This window comes from Mastomys coucha, unplaced genomic scaffold (genome assembly GCF_008632895.1).
Source record: "Mastomys coucha isolate ucsf_1 unplaced genomic scaffold, UCSF_Mcou_1 pScaffold23, whole genome shotgun sequence".
Classification (NCBI taxonomy): domain Eukaryota; kingdom Metazoa; phylum Chordata; class Mammalia; order Rodentia; family Muridae; genus Mastomys; species Mastomys coucha.
The window spans coordinates 42,926,817-42,940,464 of NW_022196906.1; the positions used below are offsets into that span (position 1 = coordinate 42,926,817).

The 13,648-nt window shown below is 47.6% G+C and overlaps 1 protein-coding gene across 4 annotated transcripts; it reads right to left on the reverse strand.

The window, feature by feature from the left end:
* Positions 1–214: 214 nt before the first annotated feature.
* Htr3a (5-hydroxytryptamine receptor 3A) lies at positions 215–12,153 on the reverse strand. Of its 4 annotated transcripts, none has more exons than XM_031343729.1 (9): positions 11,951–12,153; positions 9,627–9,793; positions 8,435–8,479; positions 7,367–7,476; positions 5,563–5,732; positions 2,419–2,579; positions 1,888–2,098; positions 1,579–1,800; positions 215–971 (listed from the first exon to the last, which is right to left on the reverse strand). In XM_031343729.1, the coding sequence occupies exons 1-9, from the start codon at positions 12,090–12,092 to the stop codon at positions 673–675; spliced, it is 1,527 nt and encodes a 508-aa protein (XP_031199589.1). In that variant the 5' UTR covers positions 12,093–12,153; the 3' UTR covers positions 215–672. The 4 variants fall into 4 exon arrangements, with proteins under 4 accessions (XP_031199589.1, XP_031199588.1, XP_031199587.1 ...); XM_031343728.1 differs by having other exon boundaries at positions 215–986; XM_031343727.1 differs by having other exon boundaries at positions 441–1,016; positions 11,951–12,103.
* Positions 12,154–13,648: the final 1,495 nt, after the last annotated feature.

The following is a 13,648-nucleotide window of genomic DNA, read 5'->3' on the forward strand; positions in this document are numbered from 1 at the left end:
CCAGTGAGTCGCAGAAAGCCTTCCTCTCTCCTCTCATCTGATAAATGCACAGTCTTGACCTTCAAACTGCCAATCCACCTCCTATTTTGTCATGATGGAGATCATGCCATCTTTTAGATCCCTGGTCCAGGAAGGGTCTGTCAAAGGAAGCTACAGGTAACCCTATCCTCCAACCTTTTTTCCAAGTTGAATATAAATGGTCTCAGACACAGAATAAGACATCATAGCATTTTATTATCCCCTGCCCCCACTGGCTGCTGAAGCTGAGTGCTAGGGAGTACCCACAGGTAAGCTGAAGAAGGAGCCATTAGGGGCTGGATAAAATAAATGCAGGAGTCTCAGGCAAGAGGATTTGCTTTTCTTTGATCAGAAATAAGTGTGGAAATGAGCAATTCCAGGGACCGTAATCACAGAAATACTGCAAAGGAAACCAGGGCTTGATAAGTAAAGTTAGAGGGTACTTGGTTTCTCTTGCTCTAGGATATCATGCTTTAAGGCCATGATAGGGGAGTCGGGGAGGCAGACTGGGTCTTCAGCACTAAGTTTAAGGGACAAAGAGACTGGGGTTGCTCAGATAAATTGGTGTTGGAAACAAGATGCAGAACCTAAGGGGGAACTCCCCATCCTTATCCTAACCAGTCTCATGGCCCCTCCCTGTCAGGCTGTGCCCACTCAAGAATAATGCCAAATGGACCACAGCGTGACCAGGGTGATGCTGTAGGCCAGCACAGCCAGCAAGTAGATGCGGAACAGCAGCCTGTCCAGGAGGTATCCCACTCGCAGCCAGTCCTTTGCTACCTCCCGCATCTCATCCCGCTTCTCCAGGAAGTGGCGGATGGAGGACAGCTCTTGCAAGAGACCACGCACAGCCAGCGAGGCCTCTCTTGGTGGTGGAAGAGGGCTACCTCTCCCTCTTGGGGTCTTCTCCAAGTCCTGAGGTCCTCCAACATGACTGCAGTGGTTTCCCATGGCTGGAAGATCAGAGCCTGGGTATGAAAGGAGGGTGGTGGGGTGCCCTGGCGTTATGGTGGGGGGGGTAAGGGAGGTCAGAAGTTGACTTAGGTGTCTGCCTCAGTTGCATGCTACCTTCCATTTTCTCTTTCTCTTTTGAGACAGGGTCTTACTATGTGCTGCTGGCTGGCCTGAAACTTATTATGTAGACCAGGATAACATTGAACTCACAGAGAAATACCGGCCTGTGTCTCCCAAATCAAAGATGTGTGCCACTACACCTGGCTCCTCTGAGCCCTTCTCCACCCATATTCCACCCTTAGGCTGATGAGGGGTTTTTAAAAAAGCAAAAGAACCTGGCTGGACCTAGTGGTGCATGTCTTTAATCCCATCTCTGTGAAAGCCAGCCTGGTTTACATAGTGAATTCCAGGTCAGCAGGGTTACATAATAAGACCTTGTCTTTAAAAAACAAACAAACAAAAAGTAGAAAGGGAGGCAAGGTTCCAGTCTGACTGACTTCTCTATCCGAAGCATTCTCCTGTTTCCATCCCATACCCAGTTCCCACATCCTATCCAGTATCCCTGCTCCAGGCTCTATGTATGAATCCGTCCCTATCCTCTCTCACCTGAGCAGTCATCAGTCTTGTTGGCTTGGAAGGTGGCTGGGGGCCTATGGGCCATGGGCTTCTCCCCTAGGCAGAGCAGCCAGGCTATTCTGTCTAGGACCAGGTGCCTCAGCCAGTCAGGTACTGGCCGCTGTAGGTCCTGCTTATGCACCAGTCGCACAATGAAGATGGTCTCAGCGAGGCTTATCACCAGCAGAGCCATGCACACTACAAAGTAGACACCTGAGCCAGAGGAAGAGACACACTAAGCATGGGACGGAGCAGGGCAGGTCCCTGTCACAGTGAACTCTTCCCTCAGGGAAGCCTTACCAATGAGGGGGGTCCCGATGGCCGTTGCCGGTAGCGTGTCTGACACGATGATGAGAAAGACTGAGTATCCCAGAAGGAGCGTGATCTTGAAAGAAACTCTCTCTCCGCTGTCTGGAGGCAGACAAAAGCCCACAATGTCCACGACCATGAGGAAGATACTGGGCAGCAAGAGGCTGACTGCGTAGAATAAAGGCCGCCGGCGGATGACCACCTGAGATCAAGATAGAAGCTTGGGGGATGTTGGGCAGACAGGAATCCCGGAAGCACCACCTCAGACCCAGACCCTTCTCTTATAGAACTTCCAGCCTGGATTGCTTGGGGAAGGAGAGTGACTGACCCATATTCTGCCTCTGACACCAGGCTTGTGGCAGTTGAGAATAAACAGGGATGCTTCTGTTACGTTCCTGACTCCCTTGCTGAAGTTGCATGGAATGTGTATGGACCTGGAGCTGGCAAAGGGGCTGCTGCGTGCTTCCTTGTGCTATGGCAAGCATTCTTGTCCCTGCCCAGTCCGCAGCCACGCCCACTCACGTAGAACTTCATTTCTGCATAGCTGTTACTGGTTTCTATGCTGAACTCCTGGAACTTGGTGAACACCCCCAGCAGCTCCCACTCGCCCTGATTCATGAAGACGCTCTTGTCCGACCTCACATCTTCCGGTGATCGCCACAGGGAAATGTTGATGTCCTGGACTGAGAGAAGAGAAGATGAAAGGCCAAAAAAAGTTTTAGAATCTCAATCGTAGAGTCTTCGAGCATAGAAGGCGGGGTATAGGGGGGACAATACCCAAGGAGCCCTGCCATCAGATCTCTAGAGCGCAGACCTCCGCCCTTAATTCTCAGCCGGGGTTTCCTCAGCCTCACAGAGGGGTGGTAGGACATATTGTGTCTATCTCGCAAGCCTGTAGTGAGAGCACAGTGCAAAGAACCAAGGAAGCATCCATTAGAAAGCTGTCTCTCTGTCTCTGTCTCTCACTCACTTACACATACCTTCCAAACAGCTTTCCATGTTTCTTTGTTAGAGTTTTGCATCTAGAAAATGAATAAAACATATTTACCTCTGCTTTCATAGAATTAACTACTTGTCTTTGAAGAATTAAGAAAGTAAAAGAAATCCTCCTTTATCTACCTACCTATTATCTATGTACCTATCTTTCTACCTATCATCTATCTATCTATCTATCTATCTACCTTTCTATCTACTAGGAAACACAACAATGTCCACTGAACCGAAACATTAGAAAAGATCTAAATATCCTGCCGGGCTTTTTGGCACATGCCTATAATCTCAGTACGTGGGAGACAGAGGCAGGAGGATTTCCAGGATAGTCTAGGAGGCTAGTCTGAACTCATATATTGAGTTCAGCGCCAAAAAGTAAAGCGTTGGGGTGACCAGTAGGGAAATAGTTCAACAGTTAAGAGCACTTTTTGCTCTTCCAGAGGATCTGGGTTTGGTTCCCCACACCTACATAGAAGCTCACAACTACAGTTCCAGAGGACCCAATGTCCTTTTCCAATCTCCATGGAAACCAGGAACACACATGGTGCAGGCATATACATGCAAGTGAAACATTCATACATAAAAAGTAAAATAAATAAATTTTTTAAAAAAAAATTTTAAGTAGAAAAGGGGCAGAGGAAACTGCTCAGTGAGTAGTGTGCTTGCTGTTCAAGCATGAGGACCTCAGTTCGCTCTCCCAGAGCCATGTTCGAAATCTGGGTGTGGCAAAGCACACTTGTCATCCCAGCTCTGGAGAGGTAAAGACAATGGAATCCCTTCGGCTCACTGGCCAGCCAGCCCAGCCTCCTCAGCAAGTACAGGGGAAAGTGAGAAATCCTCCCTTAAAAAGACAAGATGTAGAACGGCTGAGGAAGACACCCTGGGCTGGTCGCTGATCCCCACATATATGAGTACCATGTGCATACACACACACACACACACACACACACACACACACACACGCACTTCAAAGAAAATAACTGGAAAAGATATAACTGTCCATTGGTGAATAAAATACTAGGTGTCCAATGATATACCTACTTCTGTCTATTGCAATTGAAATTTATGAGGAAGATCTCATACACACTAACTCAGAAAAAGGTCAGGGATTCATTGTCGGTAAGAAAAAAAAAAGCATTCAAGTAACAGTGTATGATAGTGTATGCAATATGTGCTTTTCATAGGCAGCACATGTGTGTGTGCATGTACATGCATGTGGGTGGAAATGCAGAGAGAAGCAACTGGAAGACTCTATCATGTCATGTTGTATTTTTAAAAGTATGTATATGGATATGCATATGTATGTATATGTATATATGAGTGTTTTGCCTGCATGTATGTTTTTGTACTGTGTATGTGCAGTACCTGTGGAGGCCAGAAGACATTATATTCTAGGGAACTAGAGTTACAGTCAGTTGCGAGCTATCATGTGGTGTGATGGGAACTAAACCTGAGTCCTCTGGAACAAATGCTCTCTACTGTTGAACTATCTTTCCAGCACCCATAATTGAAGTTTAATGTAACAAATAGGTCAGAGAAGGAAGGCTTGTTTTGCTGTAGTCCGTCAGCATGCCTTTCCCAGCCCTGAGTATCCACTGAGTACCTGGTATGTATACACTCAATAAAAACTCTCAGGACCAGACATTGTGCTGGAGAGTCTAATAGTGAACCAGAAACCATGTTCCCATTCCTCTAAAATTATATCCATGAGAAAATTAAACACAGACTGAACGAGTATTGGCAAGTGATGAAGTTTGTAAGAGAACCCAGGGTTTTTAACTGCTGCATGAGAAACAGCTTGTCTAGTGAGCCATGGAAAGTCCTTCCAGGAGCTGATGAGCCCTGCGGAATAACTAGGTGACTGGAGGAGTTGACCAGACTGGGGTGCAGGGAGCAGGAGGAGGAAAAGTGGGTAGCCTAGGAGAGGGAACAGCCTGTGATACAAAGAACAGGCAGGACCTCTAGGCATCTAGGCGAAGGCAGCTGGGCTGGCACACACCAGATGTAGCTGCTGTGGAACACTGTGGGCAGGACCAGGTCAAGGATTTGGATTGGGTCCCAGGACTGCTGGGAAGCCATCGAGGGCTTTAAATGACATGATCAGATTTGCATTTTAATAAGAGCTCATGGGCTGCTGTGGGGAGCAGGAACCACAGTGGGGGTGGTGCATGGGGTGGGCCAGGGTAGGAAGGGAATGAGGACACCTGGGCAGGGGGAGTGGTTTGACCCAAAGCTGAAGAGGAGTGGGTGGGTCTGAGACACACTTCCTGTCAGATCTTCTTTGAGACATTAGGTAAGAAGTGTCCCTCGCTGAGTGCCTTGGATCTGACTCACACCGCCTCATTAATCCTTGAAACAACTAACAGAGGCAGTGAGAATAGCAATATTGTGTCCATCTGGAGGAAGAGGAAACAGAGGCTCATTGACATTAAAAAGAGATAAATTGGCAGGATAAATTGCTCAGTGGTGGAGTGTTTGCCTAGTATGTGCAAGGTCTTAGGTTAGATCCCCAGAACCACAAAGGAACCAGACAAATGAAAGAGATGGGTAAGGGGGCAGGAGGGAAGGAGGGAAGAAATAGTGATGCCTTGGTTAAGAGAGGATGCATCCAGGCCCCCAGTCGCTGTGAGCCCCAACATTTGCCCCACCCACAATGTGCCCATACCACATACTCACTGGTATGCAGCCAGCTGGTGAAAGTCAGAGAGCAGTTCTGCACATCAAAGGGGAAGTTATAGATGTCAAGGCTACAGGAAGTCACCACCTGTAGGGGTTTGTAGTTCTGGACTTGACCTCGATGATCCACGTACACATAAGGGATGCTTGGAGACTTCCCCACGTCCACACTGGTCAGAGAAGAGGGATCAATTTGTGGGCTGAAGAGGCAGACCCTCATCATGGAAGACTAAAGATCTCTTGAGTCCCCCAATAGGGAAAGAGACTCAGGGAGGATCTGGAGAACAAGATAATTCAGACATTTTGCCTGGCCTTGATTTTCCAATGTTATCAATCTTAGCTTTCTGACCCACTATTGTCGAGGCTGTGCTCCAAACAATGAAGGATGTTTCTTTTTTCAACTCCCTTAGCAACCTAGCTCTCAAAGGCAGAGAAGGAATCCATGGATTGTAAAGCCACTGGCTGAAGGGAGCTGGCCCAGCTGGCCCCAGGCTGACACACACAAGCCCCACACCAGAATAGAGCTGGTTCCCAGATTAACCAGTAGTTTGATAGGAGAGAAGAATCATATGTTTCATTTTGACTTTGATTTTTGCTTTGCTTCCCATTTCTAGAGGCCCCCAAAATGAGAGCAGTTGTCTCTGGAGGGAAGAGCATTGGTTTCATAAGGAGCAAAGGAGCCTAAGAAAACCCAACAAGAATTCAACCCACTGTCTTTACTGAGCCTGAGCCTATGGCATGAGGTCGGCTGAACCCAGAGTCTGGCCTTTGGCCTTCTTTGGGGGTAGACTGAAAGATAAGAAGCTAATAAAAGGGCCGAAAGAAATTTCTAGAACATTTGCCACCTGCACTATGTGAGACATTCAAGGGTGGGTCAAATCCAATGGCCTTCTCTAGGGAAATGTCATGGATTTGGACAGTGCAGTTGGTATTGCATGAATCCCTCTGACACCTCCAGTAGTAGTAGTAGTAGTAGTAGTAGTAGTAGTAGTAGTAGTAGTTGTTGGTGTATTTTAAGAAAAGGTCTCATGTAGTCCAGGCTGGTCTTGAACTTTCTGTGTAGTCAAGAATGGCCTTGAACTTCTAATAATCTTGCCTCCATCTCCCAAGTGCTAAGATGATAGGCATGTGACACTACATTGGGTTTAAACATGGAGTCCAGACGTTGAGCGTGCTATGCAAATACTCTACCAATTAAATCACAGCCCCAGCCTACTTTTCCCATTCTATCTGTTTTTTCCCCATGTATTTTCTTTGCCTTTGAACTCAGATGTCCAGTTGGTGGACCCTGGATGAACTTGCAGAATAGAGAGAAAGTCAGCTGGCTGAAGGCAATGGGAGTATGTTGGGCTACTGAGAACAAAAGCTAATGGGACCCACTTCATCCTAGAGTGCCAACTGTGGCCTGTTAGGCACACGTGTGGGTTGGGAGGTTCGAACATGTTCCTTGGCTCCCGATCTCTTCTGTGACTAGAAACATTGGCTGTCATCAGAGTTTTGCTCCTTTCAAAAAAATAATGTAACCGTCCCCTCTGACAAATGCAGCTGTCTCTATTAAGTTATTAGAACTCAGTGTGACATCACTCACTGGCTTCTGTTCCTATGATGGAGCCCCAGGACTAAGAAGTTTAAGGTTGTAGTATCCAATACAGAAGAAAAGGGAGAGGGTAGTCAAGAAAAAGAGAGAACTGTGTAAAGGAGAACTTGAACAAATGCTAACTTGATCAAGAGAGGAATTTGTCACTGCTCCTGGCTTCTCTAGCCGCAGCCTCCCAGCCCTCTATGATCTGATGAAAGGACTCACAACTCATTGATGAGGATGTCAGGGAGCCAGATGCTGTCTGTGAGGATGGACAGTTTGGTGACATTGTCGAAATCCTCAGGAGTCCACTGCAGAAACTCATCAGTCCAGTACTGTGGGAGAAGCAGAAACCATCAAAGGCAGCCATACTCCATCTTTGATGAGGGTCACTTGCAAACCAGACAGGTCTCTATCCCTTCTGCTCAGGCAGTAGGTGGGCATCTTCTAGGGGGAAATCTGGGTGTTGACACATACCTCTTCCTGGTCAAACTCCATCTCTACAGCTCTCAATTATCTGCAGCTATAAAACACAGGCTGCTGTAGCCTCTTCTAGGGAAGCATGCTGCCTGTCCTTGTTTAATTCATAACCCATGAGACAGGGTGTGTTCTGAATTAAGGAGTCCTTCAGTGAGACAGAAATGGAGCTGTCTGATAGGGACCGATGTTTCTATCCTACACTCTGTCCCACAAGTGTATGGTGGTGATAGAACATGACCATGGCCATAGGAAGGGATGAGACCTATGTATGCCTGATATGTCTATATAGCCTCTGGGAGGAGGCCTCTCCAGTGTACCTCCCTCCCCAGAGCTCAGCCAAGCCCTGAAACATCTGCATATTTGTGGGACCTACACCTGCCTTAAATGGACACGTGGCAACATGGAAGAGTCCTGAGGGTTAAGCGGATAGTTTTTTTCCTGTTTTAATCGCTCAGTTTGGTTGTTATCCAACTTCACATAGAATGAAGAACTTTCTAGAAGTTGGAGCTGTTCACATGAAATTGAAGTCACTATAGTGTGAAGTCTCAGGCCAGGAATTGTTCTTGCTTCAGGGTTAGCCAGTTGGTACTAGTCTGAGATGTTTTAAACCATCTGAGAAACCAGGTGTGGGGGCTGGGAGGATGTCCCCACCCATCTTCCCCTGGCCCTGAGATGGGACATTTCAGACTCCTAGATCTTGTATTTATCTACTGTGCCTCTGAAGCTGCTCACCACCTTCCTTCACTGTGGCCACTGCGATTCCTGAGTCCTTGAGAAGGGGGTGTCCCAGGAAGGGGGGGCTGGTCTGCTCACCTGCCGGTACCATATGTAGGTGGTCAGAACCTGGTTCTTCTCATCCTGTGAAAGTAAAAAGGGCTGACATGTGGTCCCCCCCAACACACACCATCCAAACAGAAGCTGGTACTGAGTGTCTCATCTGCTGGAAAGGCAGGACCGAGTAAGGAGATGAACTCAAGCTGCTGGGCAGCTAGGAGAAGCTGGTCTGTTAAATGGGTACAACTAAAAAGAAATGTGATCATTTCTTTTCAACTTCCAAGATACATAGTGAGGTGGGGTGGTACATGCCTGTAGTCCAACATTCAGTTGGGCTGAGTCAGATAGATAGTGTGAGCTTCAGGCTAGCCTAGGAATATGGTAAAACTGTCTCAAAAAACACAACAAAACAAAACCCTAGAGATGTGCAAATTGTGTTTGTTTATCATATTCATATATATTTAATAGTATGCATATAGATAACTTGCCTTCTATTATCTCTCTATATAATACATATACATATACATATACATACATATACAGACTGCCATGCTACAAAATTAAGAGAGTCAAAATTGCAGAACAGAAAAAGTGATTATTCTCTTTTCTCCTGATTCCAAGTCTGCCTTTCTGCAGGAGCACAGCTACCTGCCCTTAGCTATTCAGTGCAGAGATATTCTAAGTAAGCATCATGATTCCCTCCTGTGTGTGTGGGGGGGGAAGGGGGGTGCATATGACCTAGCAGCTTGTAAAGTCAGGCTCCACTTCCCCATTGCAAGGCAGAGAGCCGACAGCTCTGCAGTTGCCTTTTGTCCATCACCATTCGGTGCTTTGCATCATCTGCTGAACAGTGCACCCCACCCTACTTCAGTCATTGATTAGTTAATTGATCTATTAGTTGGCATTTTATCTACTGTTGCCATTTAGTGACACCTGGCACTCAGGGACCTGTGTAAGACACCAAGGGTCTAGAGATGATATGGCAAAGACAGTTCCCATCATGTACTACATGGATAGCCACATTCAGGAGGTGACCACATCTAGGAGGAGGTGCACATGGGTGGCGTAGAGTTGTGGTTTGGGCAGCTGTGCAGATATAACTTCAGTCTGTCCCCAGCAATGGTGCCAGGCCAGAGCAACTAGGGTTCTTGGTGCCCATTGTGCTGCTCAGTAGGCCATTTGGCTTTTCATGGCTTCTCTGATTCCCCCACACAGATGGAGGGCAGCTCACCACGTTGAGGATGGCATACATGATGACATCGATGGAGACAGTAGTAGGCTTCCTCCAGTCCCGCACAGGCCTCACCCCCTTCTTGTAGTTAGACAGGAGGTGGTCCGACAGCCTTAGCAGAGCAGGCTGGGTGGTGCCGCGGGCCTGCTTGGCCCTCCTCCGGCTGCCTGGGAAGGAGAGCGGTTTAACACAGAGGCCAGAGCCCTGCTTCTCTAGCTCCCATTTACAATCTGTTAAAGAATTTCATTCTCTGGGCAGGAGAAATGGCTCAGGGAGCAAAGGTCACTGCTACCAAGCCTCATGGCCTCAATTCAATCTCTGGGATCTACATGGTGAAAGGAGACTTCTGCACTTTGTCTTCTGACCTCCACACACATGCCAAGGCATATGTGTGACCACAGACACACAACAACAATGACAACAAAAATACAAAACAAAATGTAATTTTAAAAAATAAAAGAGACCCCAGCTCCAGGCCCTGGTGCTATTGTGGGATTTGAGTATTCCTTGGTTTTCCCCTGTGAAACAGTGGCGCTAACTCAGAAAGCAGGAATGACATGGGACAGCCCAACTCACATGGGTACCACATGCACTAAAATGGAGATGATATAGAGGTTAGCGAGACCCTGCACAAGGATGATGTGAAAATTCATGAAGTGGTCCATACTTCATCAAACAAAACAAAAGTCATCATACAATGGGTGGGGAGGGCACAACCCAGAGGTCCAGAGCCCAGCCGGCAAGGTGAGGCTGCAGAATGGACTGGTCCTTTGCAAACTGGGAGCCAACAAGGCTGGTTACTATGAAACAGTACTGTGTCCTCCTAACCTGCCCTCACATGTGTCGCCAGATGCCAAGGGCATTCTTGCAGGCTCTTCTCTTGCAGTTATATCATCTACCTGCCCCGTAAGCTTCCCTCCTGCCTGGAAGGACAGAGGTGAGCAAAGAGGCTATTTTTAAGTTTCTTTTATTTTGTTTTGCTCTTCAGACAGGATCAATCTCACACAGCCTAGAACTTGCCATGTGACCAAGGAAGACCTTGAACTTCTGATCCCCCTGCCTCCACCTTCCAAATGCTGGGATTACAGGTTTATATTACACCTCCACTCCTGGTTTATGCAGTTCTGGGGATTGTGGCTGGGGCTTTTGGGCATGCGTGCTAGGCAGGGCTTGACCAACAGAGCTATATCCCCATCCTTGAGAGACTTTCTTGAGAGTCTTCTTTGAAATAATGGAATAATGTCTGCGCAAGTCTTCCACTTCAATCTCAGAGTAGCCTGCCTGAGTAGCTAGCAAGATAGACCATTATACAGACAAGAATCCCCAAGGCTCAGGAGGGTAAATAGCATGCATTGCTAGCCAAGAACCTGAAACTCAAACCAGTTTCCTCATTACTGAGAGGCTTGTAGGGAGAGTCTGATTGAGGGACTTTTGGAGGTTTGGGGAGTACCTGGCTAATGCACCCAGACTCTGAACAAGGTCATGTCTGGGAGGACAGAGCAAGCCAGGCAAGAAAGCCCAAAGCACTTACCACATGCAGCTTGCCTCTCATCCATCTACCCTGTTTCTCAAAACAATAGCTTCCAGAAAAGAGCATCCTATTCCTGGCATCCCATCAGTCCCTCCCCTTGGCTGCACCCCTCTCCTTGTCCCACAAGATGCTGGAACCCGGCTGTGTAGGAGGAACCTTCCTGTAGGACTGAATGTGGTCTTCAATAGAACGAACCAGATCCTGTGTGGCCAAACACCCTGTTTATGAGGCCATGAGAAGATTGAGTAGAAAGAATAGGGAAGTTTGACATTACTGGAGGTGAACCTCAGAGGAGTCTGGGGGTGGGGGGTGGGGAGGAGAAAGCCCACATGACCCAGGTAACAAAACCAGCAAAACCAAGAAAAAGTTACTAAACTGATCCTGGTCCCCACTTTGCTGCTAACAAGCTGTGCGACCCTGAGTGAATTACTCTCTGGACTGTGGTTATAAGAAGAAAAAGTGAACTGAATGAGCTCACAGGTCCGTAGTTGCTCCCATTTGATAAACTGAAAGGCAAGGTAAAGAGAATGGGAACCGTCTTCCAGCACCTAGCTAGCTATTTCTCAGAGACTCTACAGCCTTCTCAGCAGCAGGCTCACCTTTGGGCTCACACTTCTCAAAACACCTTGATTTGACCCCCACACCCCAGAATCCCTTCTTACTGGTCAACAGTGAGATAGCTGACCGTCCTATAGCCTTCCTGTGGCTCCAGCCTCTCTGCCTTCAGTCCTTTGAGACTTAAGGCCTTTCCCCATCCCAGCTTGCTATTCCCCTCCCCATCAAAACTCCTTACCTTCTCCCTGGGCTGTCAGCGTGGAAAGGAACAAGGCCAGCAGCACCTGCGGGATGCGGAGCAGCATGGCAAGCTTCCCAGATGTGGGAGGGCCTCGGTGCAGCCACTCAGGATGAGTCCCCCAGACTGCCAGGCTGCACATCCGCTGGCTGCCAAAACCTCATGTCCCAGGCAGCCTGCTTTTCCAACGGCCGCCGGCACCTTGTGAGGCTGCAGCCTGGCACTCCCGGCCACCAGAGTTGGGGAGTCGCCAAGTTTTCTAGCAAGCTGCTTTTCAGCTGGATCAGGTTTCAGGGCGGGAGGAAGGGGAGGGGAGTTTGCTGGCAGATGTCAGGAGAGGGAGTCCGGCCCACCCATCGAAGTAGGTGGCTTGGCCACATCAGGCCCAAAAAAATGTTTTGGGGAAGAGAAGGGCCTGCAGGATCTGTGGAGCAACGATGCAGCCTGACCGTTGTAGGGCGGTACACTGGGCTGGCACTGTCCGTGTTGTCTCTTCACAAGTGTAGTACGGGGAGGGCCGGGGGTGGCTTAAGCAGGGGCAACAAGAAGCATACTTTGGCTCCCCCAAGGTGATGTAATGTCCCTCTTGAAGCAGGTGACTGGATGTTTTCTGCAGACAGAGAGGGTAGCAGGGGTCACACTAAAGGTCTGCTTCTTCATCCTCATTCAATTAGAGTTTTGTTTTGTTTTGTTGCCGTTTTGCTTTGTTTCGCTTTGTTTCGCAAGCCAGGGTCTCATGCAGCCCAGACTGTCCTTGAACCCACTAAGAAACTGAGAATAGCTTTGAACTTCTGCTCCTCCTGACTTCACCTCTCAAGTACTAGAATTACTTAAGGCAGGTGCCACCAGGGATTGGGGAAAATGAAATACATTTAACAGGGGCTAGAGAGTTGACCCAATGGTTAAAAGCATGTGTTGTTCTTGCAAAGGACCTGGGTTCAATTCCTAGCACCCACATGGAGGCTCCCCACCTTCTCGGGCACCAGGCATGCATGTAGTACACAGACATACATGCAGGTGAACCACTTATACACAGAAAATAGTAAACTTAAAAAAAATACATTTTACATACCTTTAGCTGATTTTCTGAACTTTAACAAATATCGTTAAATGTGTGGCCTTTTGTGATCACGTTCTTATTGTAAGTCTGGGAACATGGTTGAGTGGTACAGTGCTTGCCTAGCATGCACCAAGCCCTGAGTTCAACCTTTAGCAACACAGGGGGAAAACGTGCTTTAGAACAGGTATGGTGATGTTCACCTGTGTTGATGCAGGAGGATCAGAAGTTCGAGGGCACTCTGAGACACACATCTGGTTCCAGAGCACTATGGGCTATATGAGAACTTTGTCTCAGGAACATAATAATAATAATAATAATAATAATAATAATAATAATAATAATAATAATAAAAATAAATCAAAGTTCAGTAAGCAAAAGGACCAGGCAGTGTGTGATTGGCATCTGTAACTTCAGCACTTGGGAGGTTGAGGTAAGAGAGAGAGTCCAGAGGCCAGCCCAGGCTACACATAGACATAGAGTGTGATATCTCTCTCTCTTTCTCTTTCTCTCTCTTTCTCTCTCTCTTCTCTCTCTCTCTCTCCTTCTCTCCTTCCCTTCCCTCCCTCTCTTTTCTCCCTCCCTCCTTCCTCACAAACATGGAGTTAGAAATATTAATATATGGAAGACCCAACAGTCTG

Excerpts from the sequence above, each read along its gene's own strand:
- Htr3a (XM_031343727.1), bottom strand. The coding sequence starts at position 12,092 with ATGTGCAGCCTGGCAGTCTGGGGGACTCATCCTGAGTGGCTGCACCGA. Across the intron at positions 7,477-8,434 it reads CCTACATATGGTACCGGCAG|TACTGGACTGATGAGTTTCT; the intron begins GTGAGCAGACCA and ends CTTCTCCCACAG. Across the intron at positions 2,099-2,418 it reads ATGCAGAAATGAAGTTCTAC|GTGGTCATCCGCCGGCGGCC; the intron begins GTGAGTGGGCGT and ends TCTTGATCTCAG.